This window comes from Schistocerca americana, chromosome 1 (genome assembly GCF_021461395.2).
Source record: "Schistocerca americana isolate TAMUIC-IGC-003095 chromosome 1, iqSchAmer2.1, whole genome shotgun sequence".
NCBI classification, from domain to species: Eukaryota; Metazoa; Arthropoda; class Insecta; order Orthoptera; family Acrididae; genus Schistocerca; species Schistocerca americana.
The window spans coordinates 859,799,153-859,824,080 of record NC_060119.1 but is presented as its reverse complement, the minus strand read 5'-3'; the positions used below and the strand labels follow the sequence as shown (position 1 = coordinate 859,824,080).

The 24,928-nt window shown below is 38.7% G+C and overlaps 1 protein-coding gene across 1 annotated transcript; it reads left to right on the top strand.

The window, feature by feature from the left end:
- Positions 1-1,279: 1,279 nt before the first annotated feature.
- LOC124546987 (BLOC-1-related complex subunit 7) lies at positions 1,280-3,873 on the top strand. The gene is made up of 3 exons (XM_047125077.1): positions 1,280-1,494; positions 1,566-1,628; positions 2,861-3,873. Exons 1-3 carry the CDS (start codon positions 1,357-1,359, stop codon positions 2,975-2,977), a joined length of 318 nt encoding a protein of 105 aa, XP_046981033.1. The 5' UTR covers positions 1,280-1,356; the 3' UTR covers positions 2,978-3,873.
- Positions 3,874-24,928: the final 21,055 nt, after the last annotated feature.

Below are 24,928 nucleotides of genomic sequence, written 5' to 3'. Positions count from 1 at the left end.
GTGCTAACTATACTGGATAACGCAGTAGGATAATCTGTGCAGTGAGCATGGCGTGCTGCACATGACGCCAACATCAAATGGGAAATGCCACGTGACTTTAATATACAAGAGAAGATTGAAACTTAAATGTTACGGTATTTGTTCTATTTTGACACATTTACTTATTGCCAATGGCAGTCGTAAATAATTGCTGCAAGTACAGGTGGAAATCACAATACGGTTCTTGAAAAGCATTTGACTCGGTAGACAGAAACATTTTCTAACAAAATTAAGATCAAATGGGGTATAAAACAAAACTCGTGACTGGTTTAAGGACTTAGTAGTAGACAGGACGCAGAATGTTGAACTCAGAATCTTTAACGGAAGTGAAAGTAATTTCAGCCTTGCCCCAGGGAAATTTATTTTGTACACTAATGTCCTGGAAGACAGTTTCATTAGTGGTCTCAGACATTTTACTGATAATGCAGTTATCTATCATGAGAAATATCTGAGAAAAGCTACGCAAGTATCGTCATAGCTTGACAAACTGCTTCGAATGTACAGAAACGCAAAATTGTGCACTTACAAAACGCAGAATCGTAGTTAATACCCGACGACTACAATATCAGTGAGTTGCAGTTGGAATCAGTCAACTCATACAAATGAGTATAACATCATTTGTCTGTATATGAAATATAATGATTACATATATTCAAGTGCAGTGAAGAAAACGGCAAACTGTTGTTCATTGCTAGATTACTTTAAAAAATCTGCAAAGGAGATTGCTGACAAAACATCATGTGAGCAATCCTATTCTTCACGTGCGTGGGATCCTCTAAATAGGACGAACAGGCTATACTGGACGTATAAAAAGAAGTACAGCATGAAGCATTGTTACGAAAATGCTGAAAAATCGGAACGGGAAACAGTTGAAAGTAGGCCTTACCTATCCTAAAAGCCGTAGTTAATTAAATTTCAAAAATCAGTTTTAAGCAAATAATACTAGATTATAATACAACCACCCACGCCATCACTCCCGTGAGGAACACACAAAGACAAGATCAGACTAATTACAGAGCGTACACAGGCATTCGTGTAGTTATATTTCCCGCGTTTCATTGGCGAATGGAACGGAAAGAAAACCTATGGTACTGTGAAAAACTTTTCTGCCTTACATTTCACAGTGGTTTGCGGGGTATGGATTTAAATTTAGATGTTTAGCTCTACAGTAACATCATAATCATGCAGATTTATTCACTGGTCTATCTACTATCTGCTGTTGTGCATCGGGGACGACAGTCAGCTGTTGTCTCACAGTACACACAATAATCAGCTGTTTGAACTCCCGGTTGTGTGTCGTCACGTATAAATAAGACCATGGCATCTGCATCGAGCACTAGCGCGAGAAGCTTGTTTCTGGATTCCAAGATGCGTTTAGCGGAGAGAGTCGGTGTGAATGTGAGCAATATTGGTTCGGTGGCTAGACAAATCCAGAGGGGTTCGAAGTCAAATGAGGTGTGCTCTCTAACGGGGTAATATTTTGGTGTGCGACTGGTAAACGTTGTTAACTATTTACTGTGTTTCAGGTATTAATGCACGCGGCAAGAAATTTTGCGCTGCAAGAACATTCGATTGATAATTCTGAGGCGGTAAGAACAGCATCAGTAGAGCTTTCTATTAGATTAGTGGACGATGGGGAAGGGGGGGGGGGGGGGCGGTTGTTGGTGTTATATCTTGGATTAAACTGTTTCTGCAAATATTTTGATTCATTGTCTTTATCATACAAAAGCAAGAAAACTCGGCTATTATACAACTTAGTTATTTGAACGCAGCTTCCGTGTTTTTTTTTTTTTTTTTTTTTTATTCAATTTAAATATTTTATAAAGATCGAAAACAAAAGTTTCGAGAAAAGTTCTTTCATTTATTAACTATAGGAACATACCATCAGAGATTAACTTTCAGATAAATAGGCAAGCAGTTCGCCAGAACCAATATAAAGATAGTACTGCTTATGTCACTTGCTCTCGTAGTGTAAAAAAAGTTTTACGCACCAAAAATTGAAGGTATTTTAAGTGTCAATTTTTGGTACAGTTTGTATAACAAAAGTACCAGTAAATATAAGTATGGCAAGCAAACATTATGCTGCCAGTGTATGTACACGCACTGTGACAATAAAATTGACAGACCCTTAGGAATCTCAATGTATAACAAAACCCCTCGTAATTCCTGATTCAGAAATACTTTTTCATATATTTTGCCTGCTATGGTGCACTGGTAAGGACAGTGGCAACAGATCTGGTAGAACTGGGGGCCTGATCACCATTGAGTCAGTTCAGACAATAAAACTGTCTACATTTGTCTGATACATAGCAGAAATGTTTTCAAATGTGGATTAAAGATGTTTCTCCTAACAACTATTCATGTGTGATAGAGGAATTACTTAATAGAAAGTGTGTAGGTATTACCGGTAAATATTTTTTTGTGTGACATATGTTGTGTATTTATTCAGTTGACATGTTCCCTATCATAACGTTACGAGATGTAGCTTTCCTCTGGCTTCATTAGAACACACAAATGCCGGGATAGTGAGGGATGCTGCTGGTCACCTTCCCCAATTACAGATTGTCGTCCATATCTAATAGCAGACAGGCTATAAATACCTAATATTTTTTTTTTCCTGCATTTTGTTAATAGCTGCTTAAAAGACAAGTTTTGTTTCTTGACATTATAGTCCTGTTAAACAGAAATGAATTTTCCTGCTTTTACTAAACTTCCCAGCCTCTTAGTGATTACTTAGCAGATAACAGAGAGAACCCCGTTCAGCCACAGCAACACAATATTGTCATTTGCATTGATGGTAATGGCATTAATTTACTTACAGAATCTGCGAAAACTGCAGCTGATAGCAGCACATCTTGGGTACCAGCAAGAGTCATTAATGAAGAGTGCTATGCTGGTGGAAGAGGTCAAAGAACAAGTAAGAGCTATGCAGCGATGACATACAGTTTCCAATTGAAGGCTGTGGCACAGTTACTTCAAGTTAAAAGGTTGTATTGTTGACGAAAATTACAAACTATTTCTCTGACGCAGAACTGTTGTGACATTAGTTCACAACTACTCTCTGCAAGGAAAATCCAAACAAACAGTTTAGTTGTGTTTGCACATCTACCTGTTTTAAAATGTCTTTGATTCTCTGTAGGACTAGTTTTTGATATGTGACCCAGTGCACAACATTTTGAAATTTACTGTTATATTGGGATGACACACAAATGCCCTATGTAGTTTCTTAGCCTCTGAAAGAAGTGACAAGTAATTTGAAAATGTAGTTCATGTGAGAGTGTAATTTAAAGTTTGTGGATTAATGTTAAGATACTTAAGCATATAATCATCTAATACATGTATGGCAATTCATCGTAGGTTGTATAGTTTTTTGTATTCAGCATCAGTGTGTTTGTAACTTTTAATTATCAATGTAGTTAGGTTTATTGAAACCTTGTGGCTACTGCTCATTAGAACTATATTGTGTGCACATTGTACTCACATATGTAATGTAAGTAAATATTCACATACTTTATTTGAAATTTTATTAATAGGCATAATCACAAATATTGAAGTAATTAAATTTGTTCATGCATTCAGTAAATGTAAATTGCTGCTGAGGAAACTAGGTGCATTGAAAAAGTTTGTAAATAGCTTGAGAATCTCAACTGGCATAGCCTATAAATTGTATAAACTATATAATAATGGAAAGAACTTGGATTCCTTTTTTAATAGCAATTAGCTTTAGAATGAACCTGTGACATTATAAATGAGAAAGATAAACACCAAATATTCCTAAATGAACAAAGTATTGTTATTAAACTTGGTGGCCAATAAAGTCAATGTTCCATCATTTTTGCCATAGCTGTTATTGTCCCCTAACATTATCTTTTTCCTTATTGAACATGATTCCCAATTGACACTCTATTTTTCTAGTGTTTTAATGTACATATTGGATTTTTCGCTTTTTAATAACAGATTGAATTACTGATGATAATTGAATTTCAGTGCTTCACTGTATCTGGTAATCTGAATTAAGTAGAGTTCTTTCTTCTTTTCTCGAGTTATCCACTTTGCCAGATTTAGGGGGGAAAAGGACTTCGTACTGTAAGATTAAATTGAAGAGTTAGTTTTTCTATCTGCACTGTGAGCTTTGTAAATGTCCCCAGTTTGAAAATTTGTGCCCACGTTTATTAGAACATCATGGAAAAATTTGAAGTAAATTGGTCAAGAACATTTTGAGAACTTTGGTAACAATGTTAGTGAGTTGGTTTTATGTAGTAGTGTAGATTACTTGACTTATCCCATACCCACATGGATCAACACACATTTTGTTTTCTTCTTCTGTGATGTGTTCTACAGCCTGAGGATCTCCTTCCTATGGATCTATGAAACAAGAAGTGAAACTATTGTAATCTAATCTTGTTGGGAAATCAGCTGTATGATAAAACCAGCAAAGATGGATGACTACTAAGTTATAAACTGCACTTGGCTTGAAAATAAAGCCAATTTTGCCCCCACGTAAGCAGATTCCTGTAGGGCCTTGGCTTTCTAAGAGTACAATAAATAAAATGAGCTGTGTGCACATTATCATACGCCATAATCATCTTAGAAACTGTTAAACCAGACAAAAATAAAGAGTGTTTTCTCTGTTAGTAATGTTTCTTAGTGGCTTAGTTTCCAATTTTTGAATGTATATTGGTGGCACTTACATTCTGCCCTAATGGATTAAACAATAGAAACATGAATACAGAAAAGGGTAGGATGCCATGTTTCCTTGGTTCATACATAACACTTGCCAAATAACTTGTGGCTCACTTTTGCTTTTGTACCATGACAATACACGTACAGATATTAAAGATGGTGAGAAACACCAATAAGAAAATAGGTCATTCACTTAAACCTACGCGATGTTCATGAAAATCATAACTAAAAATCTGTTTCGCGGGGTGTGCAACTTAAACTGAGGTTCTACACTGTGCACACTTTACGCATTGTCTTTTGCATATACAAGAAAATCTGCTGCTTGCAGAAAGATTTTAGTTCTTTAAGACAATTTTCATAGTACATAGCATTGAGTTCTTGTGTCACACTCAAATCATAATATGCGGTGCAAATTGGCTTGTACCCTTTACCCAGAGTCAGTTTCACAGTTATTTGACATCCCAAGAGGATTGATGTTTTGTTACAAAATTTTATACGGATCTTTGCAACATAAAATTCATAAAAGGATAAATCTTTTGGACGGGCTGCTCATATTTTTTATGTAACTAGAACCATATTAATGTACAGCACATTTCCTTACATGTTAATCATATAATCTTTAGGAATAATCATTAAGTAATCATAGTCATATACATAACACATAGAGAGACAATATAAATAATGAAAATTCTTTAGACAGTCAACATTAGTGACACATTCGTTCACACTTTGATACGTAGAGTGCATTTACACTCTCATTTCTGAAATAATTCTTTACATGTTCATTAAAAATTTTTAAAGCATTAAATTACAAGACAAATTATATGCCGCTTTCTGCTCTTTCATTTTAAAAGAGATAGCTTGGGATGGATTTTTAACAGAATTGTCTTGCCTACAGAAATGTCCGCTTGCAGCCTCACTACTTGTCATATGCATTTGTTCCTAATGTAGCAATGGTATTTAGTGACACAAGTGCTTGGCAAGATTTCTCCTCCCCCATGATGTCGTTCCTAGGTGCATGAGGAAGTGGATCCACCTCCTCGTTTCTCTCCTCCTTTCCTAGCATTATCTCATTTGGTGTATGTCTTGTGGAGATGCACGGCAAGTTGTTGACAATCTGCTAAAAAGGCATAACGAATTTTACCCTTATGGCTTGATGGTTAAGTGTGTACGTTCAAGTAAACCGTTCAAACTCTCAGAGTATCTTTTCGGTCAGATTTATTTCCAGATGAAAATGTGAGATTAGAATCTGTTTTATGTAATGATCTTCCAAGAGGGTTTGCCAAGTTTTTTTAATAAAATTTGAAGCATTGTCGGATAGTATTAGATTTAGTTTTCCAGACTGACGCAAAAAATCATCTTTCAATGTTTTCACTTGTAGGTGCTGCACCTATGGATTTTGTGACAAATGGTCTGACATGTTTCAATGGTAAATCATGGAACATGTTTCGAAAGTAATCATGGACTGCCACAAGGTATTTAACACCTTCTCTAGCTTGTGGTAATGGACTGGCAGTGTCAGTGGATGATGTTTCTCCTGGTTCAGTGGTGAGGCTTAGGTGCAATGGTACTTTGCTAGATAGGCTTATATGAGTCACCTTCTGATGTAAGAGACAAGTGGATAATAGATTACGCTTGTGCCTGTTAAGGTTAGGGTGATAATGGTAAAGTGCGATCTTTCGTTTGCACGTCTCCATCCAAAAATGCCCCACACAATATGCATGTGCCAGGTCAGATGGTCTTGTTAGACATTTGGGATGCATACACACCACTGTTTGGACTCTATTTTATTCCGATGGAACAGTACATTATTGTTCAACTTGTAAAATTTTGCAAGTCTGTCAGTATGATCTGCATCCTGCAAAGTTTGCATATTTCTGCACACTTCAAGGCAATAACGACAATGTATAGGGCCCTTCATCAACAATAATTTATGATCAGTCAACAGTTCTGTGAACATAGGTAACATTTGGTGCAACTTGGAAATTGCATCTGCAACAGTAATTTCACTGCCCTTGCTATGCACAATTTCAAAACCATATTCCTGTAAAAATGAACACCGTCTAACTAATCATGAATAGAGTAGTTAACAAATTAGGAGAAAACTGAGTTCTTCGTGACCACTGAAAACACTGATATGTTGACCATAAATGTAGTAGTTAAATTTTTTGATCAACCAGACTACAGTGAGAGCTTCAAACTCTGTCACAGAGTATGGTCTTTCACATTCATCTACATCTACATTTATACTCCGCAAGCCACCCAACGGTGTGTGGCGGAGGGCACTTTATGTGCCATTGCCATTACCTCCATTTTCTGTTCCAGTCGCGTATGGTTCGCAGGAAGAACGACTGTCTGAAAGCCTCTGTGCGCGCTCGAATCTCTCTAATTTTACATTCGTGATCTCCTCGGGAGGTATAAGTAGGGGGAAGCAATATATTCGATACCTCATCGAGAAACGCATGCTCTTGAAGCCTGGCGAGCAAGCTACACCGCGATGCAGAGCGCCTGTCTTGCAGAGTCTGCCACTTGAATTTGCTAAACATCTCCGTAACGCTATCACGCTTACTGAATAACCCTGTGACGAAATGCGCCGCTTTTCTTTGGATCTTCTCTATCTCCTCCCTCAAACCGATCTGGTACGGATCCCACACTGATGAGCAATACTCAAGTATAGGTCGAACGAGTGTTTTGTAAGCCACCTCCTTTGTTGATGGACTACATTTTCTAAGGACTCTCCCAATGAATCTCAACCTGGTACCCGCCTTACCAACAATTAATTTTATATGATCATTCCACTTCAAATCGTTCCGCACGCATACTCCCAGATATTTTACAGAAGTAACTGCTACCAGTGTTTGTTCCGCTATCATATAATCATACAATAAAGGATCCTTCTTTCTATGTATTCGCAATACATTACATTTGTCTATGTTAAGGGTCAGTTGCCACTTCCTGCACCAAGTGCCTATCCGCTGCAGATCTTCCTGCATTTCGCTACAATTCTCTAATGCTGCAACTTCTCTGTATACTACAGCATCATCCGCGAAAAGCCGCATGGAACTTCCGACACTATCTACTAGGTCATTTATATATATTGTGAAAAGCAATGGTCCCATAACACTCCCCTGTGGCACGCGAGAGGTTACTTTAACGTCTGTAGACGTCTCTCCATTGAGAACAACATGCTGTGTTCTGTTTGCTAAAAACTCTTCAATCCAGTCACACAGCTGGTCTGATATTCCGTAGGCTCTTACTTTGTTTATAAGACAACAGTGCGGAACTGTATCGAATGCCTTCCAGAAGTCGAGGAAAAGAGCATCTACCTGGGAGCCTGTATCTAATATTTTCTGGGTCTCATGAACAAATAAAGCGAGTTGGGTCTCACACGATCGCTGTTTCCGGAATCCATGTTGATTCCTACAGAGTAGATTCTGGGTTTCCAACAACGACATGATACTCAAGCAAAAAACATGTTCTAAAATTCTACAACAGATCGACGTCAGAGATATAGGTCTATAGTTTTCCGCATCTGCTCGACGACCCTTCTTGAAGACTGGGACTACCTGTGCTCTTTTCCAATCATTTGGAACCTTCCGTTCCTCTAGAGACTTGCGGTACAGGGCTGTTAGAAGGGGGGAAAGTTCTTTCGCATACTCTGTGTAGAATCGAATAGGTATCCCGTCAGGTCCAGTTGACTTTCCACTGTTGAGTGATTCCAGTTGCTTTTCTATTCCTTGGACACTTATTTTGATGTCAACCATTTTTTCGTTTGTGCGAGGATTTAGAGAAGGAACTGCAGTGCGGTCTTCCTCTGTGAAACGGCTTTGGAAAAAGGTGTTTAGTATTTCAGCTTTACGCGTGTCATCCTCTGTTTCAATGCCATCATCATCCCGGAGTGTCTGGATATGCTGTTTCGAGCCACTTACTGATTTAACGTAAGACCAGAACTTCCTACGATTTTCTGTCAAGTCGGTACGTAAAATTTTACTTTCGAATTCACTGAACGCTTCACGCATAGCTCTCCTTACGCTAACTTTGACATTGCTTAACTTCTGTTTGTCTGAGAGGTTTTGGCTGCGTTTAAACTTGGAGTGAAGCTCTCTTTGCTTTCGCAGTAGTTTCCTAACTTTGTTGTTGAACCACGGTGGGTTTTTCCCGTCCCTCACAGTTTTACTCGGCACGTACCTGTCTAAAATGCATTTTACGATTTCCTTAAACTTGTTCCATAAACACTCAACATTGTCAGTGTCGGAACAGAAATTTTCGTTTTGATCTGTTAGGTAGTCTGAAATCTGCCTCCTATTACTCTTGCTAAACAGATAAACCTTCCTCCCTTTTTTTATATTCCTATTTACTTCCATATTCAGGGATGCTGCAATGGCCTTATGATCACTGATTCCCTGTTCTGCACTTATAGAGTTGAAAAGTTCGGGTCTGTTTGTTATCAGTAGGTCCAAGATGTTATCTCCACGAGTCGGTTCTCTGTTTAATTGCTCGAGGTAATTTTCGGATAGTGCACTCAGTATAATGTCACTCGATGCTCTGTCCCTACAACCCATCCTAAACACCTGAGTGTCCCAGTCTATATCTGGTAAATTGAAATCTCCACCTAAGACTATAACATGCTGAGAAAATTTATGTGAAGTGTATTCCAAATTTTCTCTCAGTTGTTCTGCCACTAATGCTGCTGAGTCAGGGGGTCGGTAAAAGGAGCCAATTATTAACCTAGCTCAGTTGTTGAGTGTAACCTCCACCCATAATAATTCACAGGAACTATCCACTTCACTCATCCGGAGCTCTGCTGGTAAAACCGATGATATAGATTTTGGTCTTGCTGTCCTTCACTGTTGTGTGAACTATGCAAGCACCAAGCCCAGAGCAGGAGGCACCTGATGCAAAACAAAAAACTTTCTCCATATCTGTGTGGTGTAATACATCTGACACACTATAGCTTGTTTAATTTTATTAAATGGCCGCATAGAGAAGAGAAACACTGGGACGCCACATCCAAGGCATCACCATCCGATTCACGACTTCGTTCTCAATAATTAAACGGGCCACCTTATGATGTGCATCTTCAGTCAACTGGGCAAAACAGCGATATAAGATACTCACCGCCAGGCGTAATCAGATGCCGCCGCTCACGCAGCTAGGCTTCGCAAACAACACAGCTGCCACTCTCCCAGCCAGAACAATCCAGTAAGGAAACAATTGTACAAATCTTTCAATAAAAGTTATATTATGTAAAAATGCTGTTTCATTCTACCTCATACCCAAGCCAAGGAAGAACCCACCCTGCCCACATGTTGTTAAGAGAGAAAAAGTAATTTATTTAGTGTTTTTCACCCTGACATGATGCTTTAGAATCAAATGCCCTTTGCAGTAATGCTCATCCTGACAATTGACTAGCATCAAAAAAGGTTATCCAGTTACACAGTTATGATTATTTTTATTTTGTCTTGTGAAACCCACAGCATATTGCATTCATAAATAGTTTTCTTGGTGTCTTTAATGAAACATTTCCACCCAGACTCTGCAGCAATAAAATAAAAAATAAAGTAAAGTGGATTACCCACGGCATAACAATTTCCAGTGTAAGGTAAAGGCAACTGCACAGAGAACTAAAATATAATGAAGATATTGATTTCATTAAATATGTTAGACTCTATAAAACCTTATTTAAGAGAGTTGTCAGGGCAACAAAACAACTGGAAAATAACAGGCTAATTTTAAATCATAAAAATAAGACAAACTCTGTGTGGTCAATCATTAAATCTGAGTTAGGTGTTAAAGTCTGTAACCCAGAAATTTCAAAACTTGACATTGAAATACTATTGTAAATCCAACTCAAATACTGGAGTACTTTAATGAATTCTTTATAACTGTAGAGAAGTATTATTTAGATGTAACAGATTATCACAACAAAGTAAATCACTTTGGCCTGGGTGAAAAATCTGAAAACTTTACAAAATTCTTAAAAAATTTATGTGAAGGATGTAGAAGATGCTATTCTAACATTAAGAAACAAAAAAAATCTGTAGGTTGGGATGGAATAACCACCAAAGTTATTAAAGTGGTACACAATAGAATTGCAAACCCATTACCTCAAATAATAAATCAATGTTTCGAAGAGGGCTGTTTCCCAGAGGTACTAAAATATGCTGAAGTCAAACCACTCTTCAAGAAAGGATCAAGAGAGATCATAGGAAATTATCATCCTATCTCGATTCTCCCAATCCTGTCTAAAATATTTGAAAACTTGCTGTTACACAAATCCAAAATTTCATTGCAAAAATATTCTGCTGTTCTAAACAATAAATTTGGTTTCCAGCAGGGGAAAAACACCATAGATGCAGTAAACAGTTTCATTGCGAAAATAAGTACATCATTAGACAAGAAAAATAAGGTGGCAGGAATTTTCTGTGACCTCACAAAGGCGTTTGATTCTGCATTGCTTGTTTACAAACTTGAAAAGTATGGCATTAGCGGGAGTCCCCTACAATGGCTTAAATCTGACTTATCCAACATTTCTTTAAATGGCACATATTATTTTTGTGACTGTCCTATTTCTCTTTTATGTTAATGACTTACCATTAAATATCAGCTCACCATCAGTACTGTTCGCAGATGATACTTCTGTCTTAGTTGAAGACCAGGATCAGTAAAAATTCCCAAATCTGTGATCAGTACCCTCAGTACCTTAGAAACTTGGTTTCAGCTAAATGGGTTGAATCTAAACATATCTAAGACCCACGTGATGCAGTTCAAAACCAAACAGTCAAAATGTGAGCAAATTAAGATTGTACCCAACAACCAAGGTATAGAAGAAGTTGTCTCAGCCAAATTCTTAGGTTTAAATGTAGATAAAAATTTGAGCTGGCAGGCACACACTGAATACCAGGCAAACAAACTGAGCAGCTTTGCATTTGCAATGCAAATATTATTGACTGCAACTGACATGGACACACAAAAAGTAGCATAACAAGCTACTTTGAATCCATTATTAGCTATGGTATTGTTTTTTTGGGTTAACTTGACAAACATAGTGCAGATGCTAAAAATGCAGAAAAAAGTCATTCGAAATATGTGCACTGTAAATCACAAAGAACCATGTTGATCATGATTTAGAAAACTTAAAATATTAACTCTGCCATTCTTATACATATATGAGATTATTAAATTTTTGTACACCAGACATGAATTATTTGAAGGAAACCATTTTGTCCATTCACAGATACTAGAAACAAAGAAAATTTTATACTCCCCACCCACCACCTCAGATTGTATGCCCAAGGACCTCAACAAATGGGAATGAAAATTTGTAATAAATTAAAAGGGAACAGTTTGATGCAGATGAATTTAGGTTCACTTAAAAGAAAGCTATATGAGTTACTCACACTGAAGTTTTATTACTCACTGGATGAATTCATGTGGGACAAACTGGAAATTTGAGCTGGATACAATTTGTTACACATTTCAAGAAATATCCTTATAGTGGTATTATTTATTATAGTGCTATTATTTATTAATGTAAAAATCATTGCAACTGTTTTATAAATTTTTGACATGTCTCCTGTGCGCAAACCAAATGGATTGCAAATGTACAACAATAGGCTAGTTATAGAAAAGTTTAATCTTTGCTAAAGCCAGGTGATGTTTGTGACTGGACTGGGATAGGTGCTGGTGGGAGGTTGTATGGGACAGGTCTTATATCAATATCTATTACAGGGGTATGAGGTAAGGGGTTGGTAGCAGGGGTTGTATAGGGATGGACGAGTATATTCTGTAGGTTCAATGGACGGCAGAATACCACTGTGGGAGGGGTGGGAAGGATAGTGGGCCGACATTTATCATTCCAGAGCAAGACGAGAGGTAGTCAAAACCCTGGCTGAGAATGTAATCAGTAGCTCCAGTCCTGGGTGGTACTGAGTTATGAGGGGAATGCTCCTCTGTAGCCAGACAGTGGGACTTTGAGAGGTGGTGGGAGACTGGAAAGATAAGGCATGGGAGATTTGATTTTGCACAAAGTTGGGAGGATAATTATGGTCTTTTGAAGGCTTCAGTAAGACCCTCATTATATTTTGAGAGGGACAGCTCATCACTGCAGATGTGACAACCACAGGTGGATTTGTTTGTAGGTAATGCCTTCAAAGGAGAAGTAATTGTGTGAGGATATAGTTAGTCATTGTGACTAGGAAGGAGGTTGTTGGTTTGGAATCTGTCAGGCATTGGGAAAGGTAGTGTTCAATAGCAGTAAGGCGTAGGTATTAGGGATATTAGTGTAAAAGATCAATAGTGATGATCAGGGCACCTTGTGGTAAAGGGACAGGAACTGTGGAGAGTTTGTGGAGGAAATGGTTGGCATCTTTTATATAGGAGGGTGGGTTCTGGGTAATAGGTTGAAGGTGTTGGTCTACGAGAGCAGAGATTCTCTCAGTGGGAGCACAGTAACCGGTCACAATGAGGCATCCTGGATGGTTGGGTTTATGGACTATAGGAAGCATGTCGAAGGCAGGAGTGCAGGGAATGGTAGGAGTGAGCAGAGAGTTGGACGTCGGGGAGAGATTCTGGGATAGGACCAAGGATTTGAGGAGTGACTGGAATGATGGTGAGGCAAGGTTCGAGGTTAAGAAATTCTGGACAAAAGGGGGTGATTTGGGGGCATTGGGGGTGGATCTTCGTTGGATGGAAGAGTGAACTGAATTAGGCAGGGTTCAACATTGTCTTTGGTTGAGTCTGATTGGTAGTGTTGATGGCAAAAAAGAGTTTCCACTGTAGGGGTCAGGAGAAAGAAAGAAGGTCTTTAACAAGTCCTGTGTGATTGAATCTGGGAGTGGAGTAAAAGGTGGGGCTTTTAGAGAAGACAGATATTTCTGTGGGGGGAATTCTTTGTGATGGTGGGAGGAAGTTTTGGAGGGTGGGGTAAGTGTAGTAGGTCAGTGAGACAGGGTCTGTCAGCTGTGAGGGGACATGGAGGAGGTTTGGAGGTTGTTATATAGGTGGTGGACAGTGGTCCTCCAAGGCAGGAGTAGGAAGTGAGCAGAGTGGGTGGAGAGCTTTTTGAGTGGGGGTACTGCAAGGAGGATTGGGCTTGATTGATATGGTTTTGCAGGACTATGTTGTTGAGGGCTAAGGGTTGGCGAAATCTGAACAGGTGGAGGTCATGGTGGAAGGAGGGGTGGCAGCCGGAGATGGGTAATGTGATGGTAAGGCCATTTGGGGGGATTCCATGAGCCAAGCAACAATGCAGAAACAGTATGTGGGACTGGGTTCTGGCTAGGGATAAGTAAGGAAACTTTTCTATGTTGATGTAAATGGAAGGAGCAAGGATCCATGGCAGTGGAAAAAAATGTAGAAAATTACGTAAATAATGTAGAATTACGTCCACAAAAATTTGCAAAAATATACCCAAATACGTGCGAAAAATCATGAGAAGAATGAAATGGATGCAAAAGGGGGACTGCAGTGACAAGCGGTCACTCTCAAAATATACCAAGGGTCTCACTGAAGCCTTCACAGACTGTTATTATCCTACCAATCTGGTACAAAAGCAAATCTCCCATGCTTTATCTTTCCAGTCTCCCACCACCTCCCGAAGTCCCACTGTCTGGCTACAGAGGAGCATTCCCCAGCAACTGAATGACATTCTCTGTCAGGGTTTTGACTACTGCTCATCATGCCCTGAAATGAGAAATGTCCTGCCCACTATCCTTCCCACCTCTCCCACAGTGATATTCCGCCATCCACTGAACCTACACAATATACTCATCCATCCCTACACAACCCCTGCACCCAACCCCTTACCTAATGCATCATACCCCTGTAATAGACCCAGAAATGTTTTAGGCAACAAACTACTGAGAAAAACAACTGTTTATGTTGACGATGTTTTGATTTTGACTGTATCCTGGAAGGAACATTGTGTATTAATGGACAAGGTTTTGGATGCAGTTAGGAAAAAGGGGTTGAAATCAAAGGTGGGTAAGACTGAATTTGTAAAAAGGGAATTTTTGGGGCATATCAGTAGTGGGGAAGGAATTCATCAAAACCCGGAGAAAACTAAGGCTATAAGGGAATTTAATGCTCCCACCAACAGAGAAGAATTAAAGGGTCTGTATGGTCTATTTGGATTTTATCACCGTTTTGTACCAGGAAATTTGTTTAATATTTCATGTTTGAGAAATCTGTTGAAGAAAGTTGTACCTTTTAGGTGGATTGTGTGTCAAACAGCATTCGAGAAACTGAGAGAAGGTTAACGTAACAGTGAAATATTTCACCATCCAGATTTCGTTACACTTTTTCGTTTAGTGACAGACACATGTGCTGTAGAATTGTTTCAAGTTGATAAGGAAGGAGAATAAGAGGTTCACAAAGTATAGGTTTTGCTAATAGATCTTTACAGCAATCAGAAAGGAATTATAGTATTTCAGAACAGGAGGCTTTGGCTATTATATTTGGTTTGTAAAAATTTCTTCAGTATTTGCAGGGGCACAAAATGGTTGTATATAGTAATCATAGGGCACTGACATATTTACAAACTTATAAACTTAAGCAGCCATGATTAACAAGGTGGACTTTATATATTCAGCAGTATGATTTTGAATTAAACACATTAAAGGATCCAAAAATGCAGTTGCTGATACATTATCTAGAAGCGTAGAAGATGGGGGTGAAGATGAGAATCCATTGTTGTATAAAGAGGGTGTGCATATTTTTGCTACAATGATCAAAGTTGATGAGGAAGGTCAACTGAAGACAGTCTGTAAAGAACTAAGGCAAGAACAGAATATGGATGATAACCTGAAGTTAGTTAAGTTATCTGGGCAACCCAGAATATCCCAAGGTAGCTGAATATGATAAATTGCATAATAGCATCTTGTTTTGGAGGAGAAAGAACACTAAAACCCAATGGGAAATCACTATGGGGCAAGGAAATGTATTGCCGAGCTACGTGAGACTGTTATCTGTAACAACATGTGGAGGCATGTACAGAAAAGAGTAGAGAGGGGTGACAGATATCAGAAAGTTAGGGCAACTAAGAGGATAACACAAGGTCAAATGTATAGTGTGGAACCACAGAACAAACTTGATATAGCGGCTGTGGGCTTGTTCACTCCTTTGCCTGTATCAAGAGGAGGGTGTGAATGTTTCTGTGCTATTTGATGGGTGTAACAAGTTTGTAAAATTGTACCATATTAGGAAAGCAAATACAAAAGTGTTAGTAAACAGCAAAAGGACTACTTCATTAATTGGGAGTACTTAAATCTTTGTTATCAGATAATGGACCACAGTTTATTTCAAAAAGGTTCAAGGAGTATTTAGAAAGTAAAAATATTGAACATATTAAAATTTTAGCGTACTTTCCCCAAGGTAATATGTGTGGGCATCTTATGAAAGAGCTCAACAGGTTGTGTAGAACATATTGTCATAGAAAGCATACAGCATGGGTGCAATATTTTGTGTATTTTGAGGAGGTAATCAATCATTTGAAGCATGAAGCAGCATGTTTTGCCCTGTGTGAGCTGATGTGTGGAATAGGACAATAATTTACTGTTTGAATTGTGGAATTCCAGGAGATTGCTGATGTGACGTAGGAGGAAAAGGGAAAAAATGGCTAAAGAAAATATTACCAGAAACCACTTGAGAGAAAGATGCACCATGATTCTAGAGCACCTCCCACTAGTTTTTATGTAGGCAATTTGGTTTTAGTTCAAACTAATTAAAAGTTGAAGAAGATCATGTCATAAGCAAAGAACTTACGTTTGAGTACATGGGTATTAGGAAAGCTGCATTTAAATGCTTACATTCTGGAATACTCAAAGTCTGTGAAACCTTTGGGACTAAGAGACACTGTTGACCTGAAGAGATATTTACAGTAACAGTGTGAGTAAAATGAGGTGGGGAATCTGCTGACTTTGGTAGGCACCCTACTTGGTGAGTGGTACCTTCTCTAGCTGGGTGTGTCCATTCTTATTTTTTTTTGTGCACTCTGTCCTAACTCTTTCCTATCCGGGTTCTATTCCCATGGTGCTTTTCAATGTTTGCTTTACTCTTTCTTATATGGAGTCTATACTATTTGATGTGACCACAACATTGTGGATTAGATGATTTGGAAAAGGAATCTTTGGTACAGTATACACTTGTAAGACCTGCCATCTATTGCATAAAAATTCTTGCAAAGTGGGGCAAGAAATAATGTTTGTTGTAACATAATTTTATATGCTGAGGGATCAATTTCCTGTATGGAAGTTAAATTTGGTAGCAATAAGGTTCTGGTATCCATTCGGGATGATAAATTAGTCAACTGCGGAGTTTGGTAAAATGAATGTGTAGTGTGGTGATAGGAAGTTAGTGATGGGCAACAGCAACAGTACTGAAGGAGATAAAGTGGAGTCTGGTTCATTGAAAGGCAGTGGATATTGATTACAGGCAGTAGGACCTGAAGCTGGTGTTTTTGTAACTAGTAACGCACAAAAAGGGGTGCTTACTCCAATGAAGAGGTGGTAGTTTAGAATGAACAGGCAGTGGTTCCTGTGTCATATATTGTGGTAGAAATGGTAATGCACTAAAGAGTGCTTACTTTAAGGAAGTAAGAGAGGTTTATGTGGAGGAAAAGGGTGTTGATGCTGTTGCGATAGCTGAAGCTGTAAGTGATGAAATGTAGCTCTATGAGGTAAGTTCTGTTGCATGTGGTATGAATGTAAGCAGGCACATTTATTTTGTTAAACCATGTGAAAGTAAGATGGAGAGAGAACTGGATTCTAGTAATTGAATAGGCAGGGAAAAATAGATTCAAATGAGCCCTTGAAAACTGTGAGTTTAGTGATGCTGAAGGTATCAGGCAGATAATTGACGATTACCAAGCACTTGAGTTACTGGCAATAATACTTAAATTTCTTTTTGTGTTGTCAGTCTTTGTATTCAGTCATTCTGAACTTTGGTCTATCATCTTTAACTTTTTTCATGTCTGTAGTAAAGTAGAAGCAGCAGAGAAATGTTTAATTGTGGTAGGAAGGGTTAGCATAATTTAAAGTGATTACAAGATGTAGTTGTGAAAATGAAGTGATTAATGATGATTCAAGGAAACTTGGGGTAGCGAGAGGTGTTGAGCTAAAGAAAAATGGTTAGTGGATTTTGAAATGATCATGTAAAGTTTACTGAAAGTAATATATCAAGGAACATATTAGTTAATGGAGACTAGTTAGGGATAAGGTATTTTGTTGCAACCAGAGATGTGTTGTCATGAAAAACAGATAATGATGAAGTAAGATGACTTGTTGCAAGGAGACAGCATGTTGTTTTGATGGAAAATGGTTAACAGATTTTTGTAACGTGTAAAAATACTGGATGTGACTATTGAGATTAATTGATTAGTATGGTGATGTAGAGAATCTAATGAAGTTTGGAAACAGAATTCCATTACTGACATTAGCTAAACTCATATGTGAGAGAGTTGGAAAGGAAGAAGGTGAAATGAATGAACTGTATATAAGTTTTTTGAATTTGTATATAATCTATGTCTATATTGAGTCAAAAAATTATGGTGAAGATAGTGAGAGGCATTGTGGCTTCACTATAGTATTTATCAGATGAGTGACTGTACATGAGTTGTAATGAAGGGAATGGTATGAGCAGTGGTAACTATGTTACGTTATGTTGTAAATATTGTCAAAGAATGATTTTCACTATATGTAAGTCAATTTTGAAAGAACTTGAACCTACTTAGTGTAAGTACTTCATTTAGTTAAGTAAATAAGCAAAGTGCTTGCATTAGCCACCGTATTTTACTGAACTTTTGAAATTAATTTGATTTAATTATTTATGGTTTTAAGTAAATTTAATTGGCTGCCACTTAAACACACTAGTTAGAGTAAAGTTTCTGTTAATTTAGTTAGTTGAAAAATAGAATTTAAGAAACATATGTAATGATGATTAATTTCAGGAAGATTTAATTGTTATTTGTAGGCTTAGGTGAGACTCACCTTTGGACTTCTAACTGAAGCAGGGGCTGTAGATGAAAGTCAAATGTTAGGGATGTCGCATACTTGGGTGCCCTGTGTGTGTGTGTGTGTGTGTGGGGGCGGGGGGGGGGGGGGGGGGGAAATCACACTAATGAAGTTCCGACATTAAGGTAGGAGAGAATTTAATTGGTGTAAAATAGAAAGAGGCTATCCATAGCAAAAAAGGAAAATTTTATAAATATTGTAAAATATACAGGAAATAGAAGTTTCATTCTTGTGTGAAAGATCTAATTTTGTATGAAAAACTATTTTGATGTATTTGCAAGCAATATAATTTTGTAAAATCATAAGCTAAGTTAGTTTTAGAGCTACCAAGTCTGAAGTAAGAGAAATGTAATTGCCTATATTTTGGTGTTGGCATGATGTTTGAGTTAAAGTATTCAAAATTTTTATTTGCAAGAAAACCGTTTTCATAAGTAAAGGGGGTGTGAGGCGTAGCACCATTCATCATGCCTATTGAGGTGGGACATAGTGTTAAACAGACATGCAGTATGAGCCACATGCAGGACAGGTGACATCAGACGCTTGAGTGTATGTAGCATGCGATCTGGTAGAGGTCATTTGCTTATGGATACTGTTTGAGCAGCAGTCAAAAATTGTCATTTTTTTTTTCTTTGCAGTTCTGTTTGTTCAGTTTTCTAATTGTTTATTAGTTACTTTTATAATTGTGTGTAGATATGAGAGTGACTGGAGGTGTGAATGAGAAATAATGTTTTATGTAGAGTTTTTGTATTATACATTGCAGTAACTGGTCTCATGAGGAATTTTCGAGAATGACGTGTGTTAGCCATTCGTACTGGGGAATATGTTATATACTATTTCATCAGTTTATGGCACTGGGGAAATGAGATTATGATTTCGATAAATTAGTTTTGTTAAGAGGGAGTTAATGTTTTATTTGTGGGTTTTCAAAATGTATTTCTGTTAATTTACTGTTCTGTTGATAACAAGCATCACTCCTCTACTCTCCTGGCAACTAAACTGCAGCAGTTGCAGTTGAAGTTCATGTGTGCCAGAGGATCATAGTTTGTTTGCTATATTTACCTCCACAAGATGTGAAAGACTCTGAGGTTCTCACAGATCTTATAGAACTCTCTTGGCCATTTCTCCTACAGGGACATAACAATGCCCATTGTGTGTTATGGGGCTCAGCCTCTCCTTCCCCTTGGGCTTGGGTTTTGGAGAGCCTCATGATGGTGCTTGAGATGTGCATCCTCAACACTGGCACTCCCACTCATTTTTGTGCTGCTACTGGGTCACTGGCACACCCACTCATTCTTGTGCTGCTACTGGGTCATCGTCAGCCATTGACCTCTCTCACTGCTCTCCTAGTGGGAAGTCACTGATCACCTTTCTTACAGTGACCAATTTCCACACTGGAGTCACTCACTGGATGGAGCTCTTCATGACACAGCCATGATGGGTAATCAACAGAGCCAACTCAGTGCTGTGTGAATTGCACAACAGCATCCAGGAATGGGTGGACCACATCACCCAAGCAATCCATCATGCCACTGATTTCTCCAGTTTGAAACTCTCAGTTCATCTTAAGAGTCAATGTCATCCCATGGTGGTCTATTGAGGGGTACCCAATGGCAAAAAACCTCAAAGCCTTTTGATTAGCAAGAGTCAAGCCTTAAAAGTCATCAAGAGCAAGAAAAGGTCATGGCAGGTGTATCTGGGAGTTCTAATCCACTTCGTTTGTTCTACCAAATTATGGGAATCCATCAGGAGGTTTTCTGGTAAAGACAATCAGTTATCTATAGCAGGATTGTTGAAATTGGTGCCACCAAACACCACCTCGAGACATCCCACAGACAATGGCAGAACATTTTTCACTGACTCCTTTCCCTGCTGTCTAGGGCCCAATTTTCTATTGTTACCATGCCATCTTAGAGAGGGTTGAGCTGGACTACCGGTTCACTGATTCAGAGTCCTACAACTGCCCTTTCTCCATGTGGATGCTGGATTCAGCATTGTCTGACATTCGTGATTTGGCACCCGATCACAACCAAATACAGAACAGCTTGTTGCATCACTTACAAACGGTGTCAAAGGAAATCCTCTTACAATACTTAAATTCATTGTGGCTGTGAGGCCAATTTTCCAGCTTGATGTCAGAGGAAATTTTGATACCTCTCAACAAACCAAGAAAGGGCCAAATATGTCCCTTTAGCTACTGGAGCATCACCTTAACAAGCTGTGTAAGAAAGACCATAGAGAGTGTGATCAGCTGTCATCTGCTTTGGATACTTGAACCAGGCAGCTCCTCAGCTGATCTCAGTGTGGACTCTGGAGATGTTGATTCACTGATGCAGAAATACATCAGCCTTTCACATGTAAACAGCATTGTCTAGGGGTATTTTTTGACTTCAATCAGGCATATGAAACTACTTGGAAAGCACAATATTCTGTTAGCTACGGCAGTGGGGCTTTTGTGGCCACCTCCCTATCTGCATCTGGTTCTTCCTCACAAGACGCCTTTGTAGATACAGAGTTGGTGCCAAATTGTGAGACAGTTTTGTGCAGGTGAATGATGTTCCCCTGGACAATGTTTCAAGTGTTTTGCCATAGCTGTTAGCAATATTAAATCTACAGTAAGGATTCATGTCCAATGCTCTTTATTTGGGGACACTTTTATGGTTTTCTGCTCGTTCTCCAGTATTGTAACGGCGAGTTGTCAGTTGAAACTTACAGTGAAGAGATTGGTGTGGTCTGCGAAGACTAGTTTTACGTTTTGTGTGGGGAGGGAGGGAGAGAGACAGAGAGAAAGAGAGAGAAAGGGGGAGGCAGTGTGTGTGTGTGTGTGTGTGTGTGTGTGTGTGTGTGTGTGTGTGTTTGTGTGTGTGGTGTGTGTGTGTGGTGGTATTTTTTTCATTTTAATTATTCTCTACCTGAAGTGTGTATGTGGAACACCATTCTCTCTTTTAAAGACTGTGTGTGGTTTCTTGGCCTCATTTTTCACTCCAAATTACCAAGGTTATCACACCTAAAGGATCTGAAGGCAAGGGCCCAGAAGGTTCTGAATAACCTGAAGTGTCTTTGCCACAGGTCTTAGGAAGTGGACAGGGTGAGTCTACTCCAGTTTTATAGGGTCTCATGCAATCATAGTAGGTCTATGGTTGCACCATGTACAGGTCAATGAGGTCTTATTACCCAAAGATCATTGACACTACACAACATGAGGGGATCAGGCTGGCCACAGGCGCTTACAGGTCCAGCTCTATATCCAGTCTCTGCACTGAGGCTGATGAACTGCCACTTACCATCTAGTGGCAGTTCCTCATGGTGCGTCAGGTATTTAAGTTCCATGTTACTCCCCATTCACCAGAAGCTTGTACCATTGCTCATCCATCTATGGAATGCCTCTTTACCACTCATCCATGGGCATTGACACCATATGGGACCCAGTCAAAGTTTGTGCTGGAGTCCTTTGGTGTGGATCATGTTGCACCCCAGATCCAGGCTGTAGCAGCAGAGACTCAGAGTAATTTTAGATGTAGTGCTGTACAGGAGAGGTTGCATTCCTACATATGTTTTTAATACATTGTTTTGCAATATTCTAACTGATACCACAATTCTGTAGCTGCTCTAAACAGGAGGACTCTGTTGGTTGCTCTGTTGTTTTTCCTGATCTCGTCTTCAAGATGCGACTGTCTTCAGTGCCGAATTAGACGCAATCTTACGGGCCCTGGAGCAGGTGAGATGTGTTGTGAGTGCTCGAATTCCTTGTCTGCACACCAACTGCCCTTCACTCTCTACAATGCTTATACACAGCAGATGAAGTAATCCAGAATGTCCAGGCTGTTTCTCTCCATACACAAAGACTGGAGACAGCAGTATCTTTCTCTTGGGTGCCCAGGCACATGGATGTTGTAGGGAACAAAAGGGCAGATGAAATAGCAACAAGGCATGTCACAATTCTCTGTTCAGTGTGCTGTCACCATGCATGCTACAGCCTTGTTGTTGGGTACAGAGTCATGCATAGTTGGGAAGAAGAGTGGCTGGGATTGACACACAATATGCTGCATCTTGTAAAGTCCACAGTGCGGCCATAATGTACCTCCTACCCATCATGCAGGCAAGAAGAGATACTTCTCACTCATCTTTGTATAGGGCACAGCCCCTTGACGCCTGGCACCTTGCTCTGGTGAGAGGATCCATCGATATGTTGTGCTCTGGATGTCCTGATCACTGTACTTCACATTTTACTATACTGCGTTTTATTTTCAGACCAGAAGATAGCGGCAAATGTGTCAACAGAACTGCCGTCTGTTTTAAGTGACCTTCAAACAAATGTGGTTAGAGTTTTAAGGTTTTGTGATATGTCCCACTTGTTTCCTAAAATTTTAGGAAGTGATTCTTAATGTGTTTACAGGGTGACTGGCTCACTCACGTTTTTTCTATGTGGTCAGCCTGTCACATTTCCCTGTCCTGTTATTTTAGTGCCTCTGTCATTTTACTTACATTTTAATCCCATGTATAACACCTCGTACACTTTCCCGTTTTCTTGTGGCATATGAGATAGAGTGATTGAGTGGGTTAATACGAGGTGGGAGAGAGTGTCATTTTGTAGTTTAGTCCTCATGGTATGACAACATTCTTAGCCATTTTCTCCACATTCATTTCTTTTAATGTTTGTAAGGGCGCTGATAGCCTCACTGTTGAGTACTAATATTATTAGAGTTTCTAAGATAGTTAAATGAAAGGGAGCCGTCATTTCAACTTATGTGATATTCTATATTAATTCAAATATTTTTTTTGTATTTTTATTATTTATTTGAGATGTTCTTTGGACTAGATGTACCAGTTGGAGTACATCAAAGGACACTCCTCTATCAGAGCAGTTGCTGCCTAGAGGTACCAGCACTGACAAGGAGGACCACAGAGCATGCCGTTGCTAGGTCCTTCCATGTATTACTCTAGGTTTTCAACTTACACTGATCTTCCCTCATTGAGTTTCCCAATAAAATGTGTATTTTATACATTACAATGTTTAAATAAACAAAACATACTAGATTTGCCTAAACAGCTTTTTTTAATTAAAAATTGTTTAGTTAATTTTTTCAATATTTACCCTTATATAGTCCCTTAAAAATTTACCTCTGGTCAAGAGTAAAAGATTAAAATAAAACCCCAGAATAAGGTTGCCTACCTTCTTCCAGGCAAGAGCAAAGTCTACACGACTCGACCAAGAATCCTGGATGAGTTGAAACAGAGATTTTGGGATGCGATTCACAATATCCCAGCTGAGATGTTGCAGCAGTCAATGAGGAATCTCAACAGCAGGCTTCACAAATGTATTCTCACAGGACGACGCCATCTAAAGGGCATAATTTAAAAAAAATGATAAATAGCATCAATGTTTCATAAATGGCAAAGTTGTAAGGTTTTGATTACTATCAATGCAATTTCCTTCCTTCACCACTTGTAGTTTTATTGGATTGTGGAAATGTTCCCATTTGTATATTCAGGATAACTCCAATGACTGAAAATAAAGGCTATGCCCATACCAGCCAGGATGATCAAACCTCAAAAAGGGAAATAAGCTCAGCCACTGTGCAAATCCATATGATGCCGGTGTACAGTGGGGGGCAATTGTATTTAATCATATTAATTTTCTTTCTTTTCTTTTCTTATATATAATCTATATGTAAACTGGATGAGCTATAAACCAAAGACAATGCCAAAAGTAAACTAACTAGTTGTTTTGTGGCAAGGATAATATTTTGACACATTGTCAAATATCTGTATGAAACGAAGTAAGAAATACACTCTCCAGTTTATTAATTCATGTACCTTCACCCTTTTGTTTCAGGAAGTGGTAACGTATAGACGTATGCTTGGATCTGTCATACCAGTACTGTTAAAAATTTGTATTTTAACAGATCATTTAAATTATTATAAAAAGTTATTAGGAAGGGAATATCTATTTGCACGGTTGTAAGTCCAACTCCTATCTGTTCATCATTTCACTCTCCGCCGAGATCCTGTGTGAAGATGCTCCATGCACTCAAGAATAATTAACGCCATATCCGGAGGAGCGTTCCTGCATCACCACTTTCACACTCAAGACTAAAAACAATGGAATTAATGTGAAGGTAATGACTCAGACTTGATAGGCACCTACTGACTTGGTTTACTTATGCTAAAAGTATTGTGCCTTGTATGTTTAAGAACTT

Coding starts and splice junctions, on each gene's coding strand:
- LOC124546987 (XM_047125077.1), top strand. CDS start 1,357: ATGGCATCTGCATCGAGCACTAGCGCGAGAAGCTTGTTTCTGGATTCC. Junction 1,495..1,565: donor GGGGTTCGAAGTCAAATGAG/GTGTGCTCTCTA, acceptor ACTGTGTTTCAG/GTATTAATGCACGCGGCAAG. Junction 1,629..2,860: donor CGATTGATAATTCTGAGGCG/GTAAGAACAGCA, acceptor ATTTACTTACAG/AATCTGCGAAAACTGCAGCT.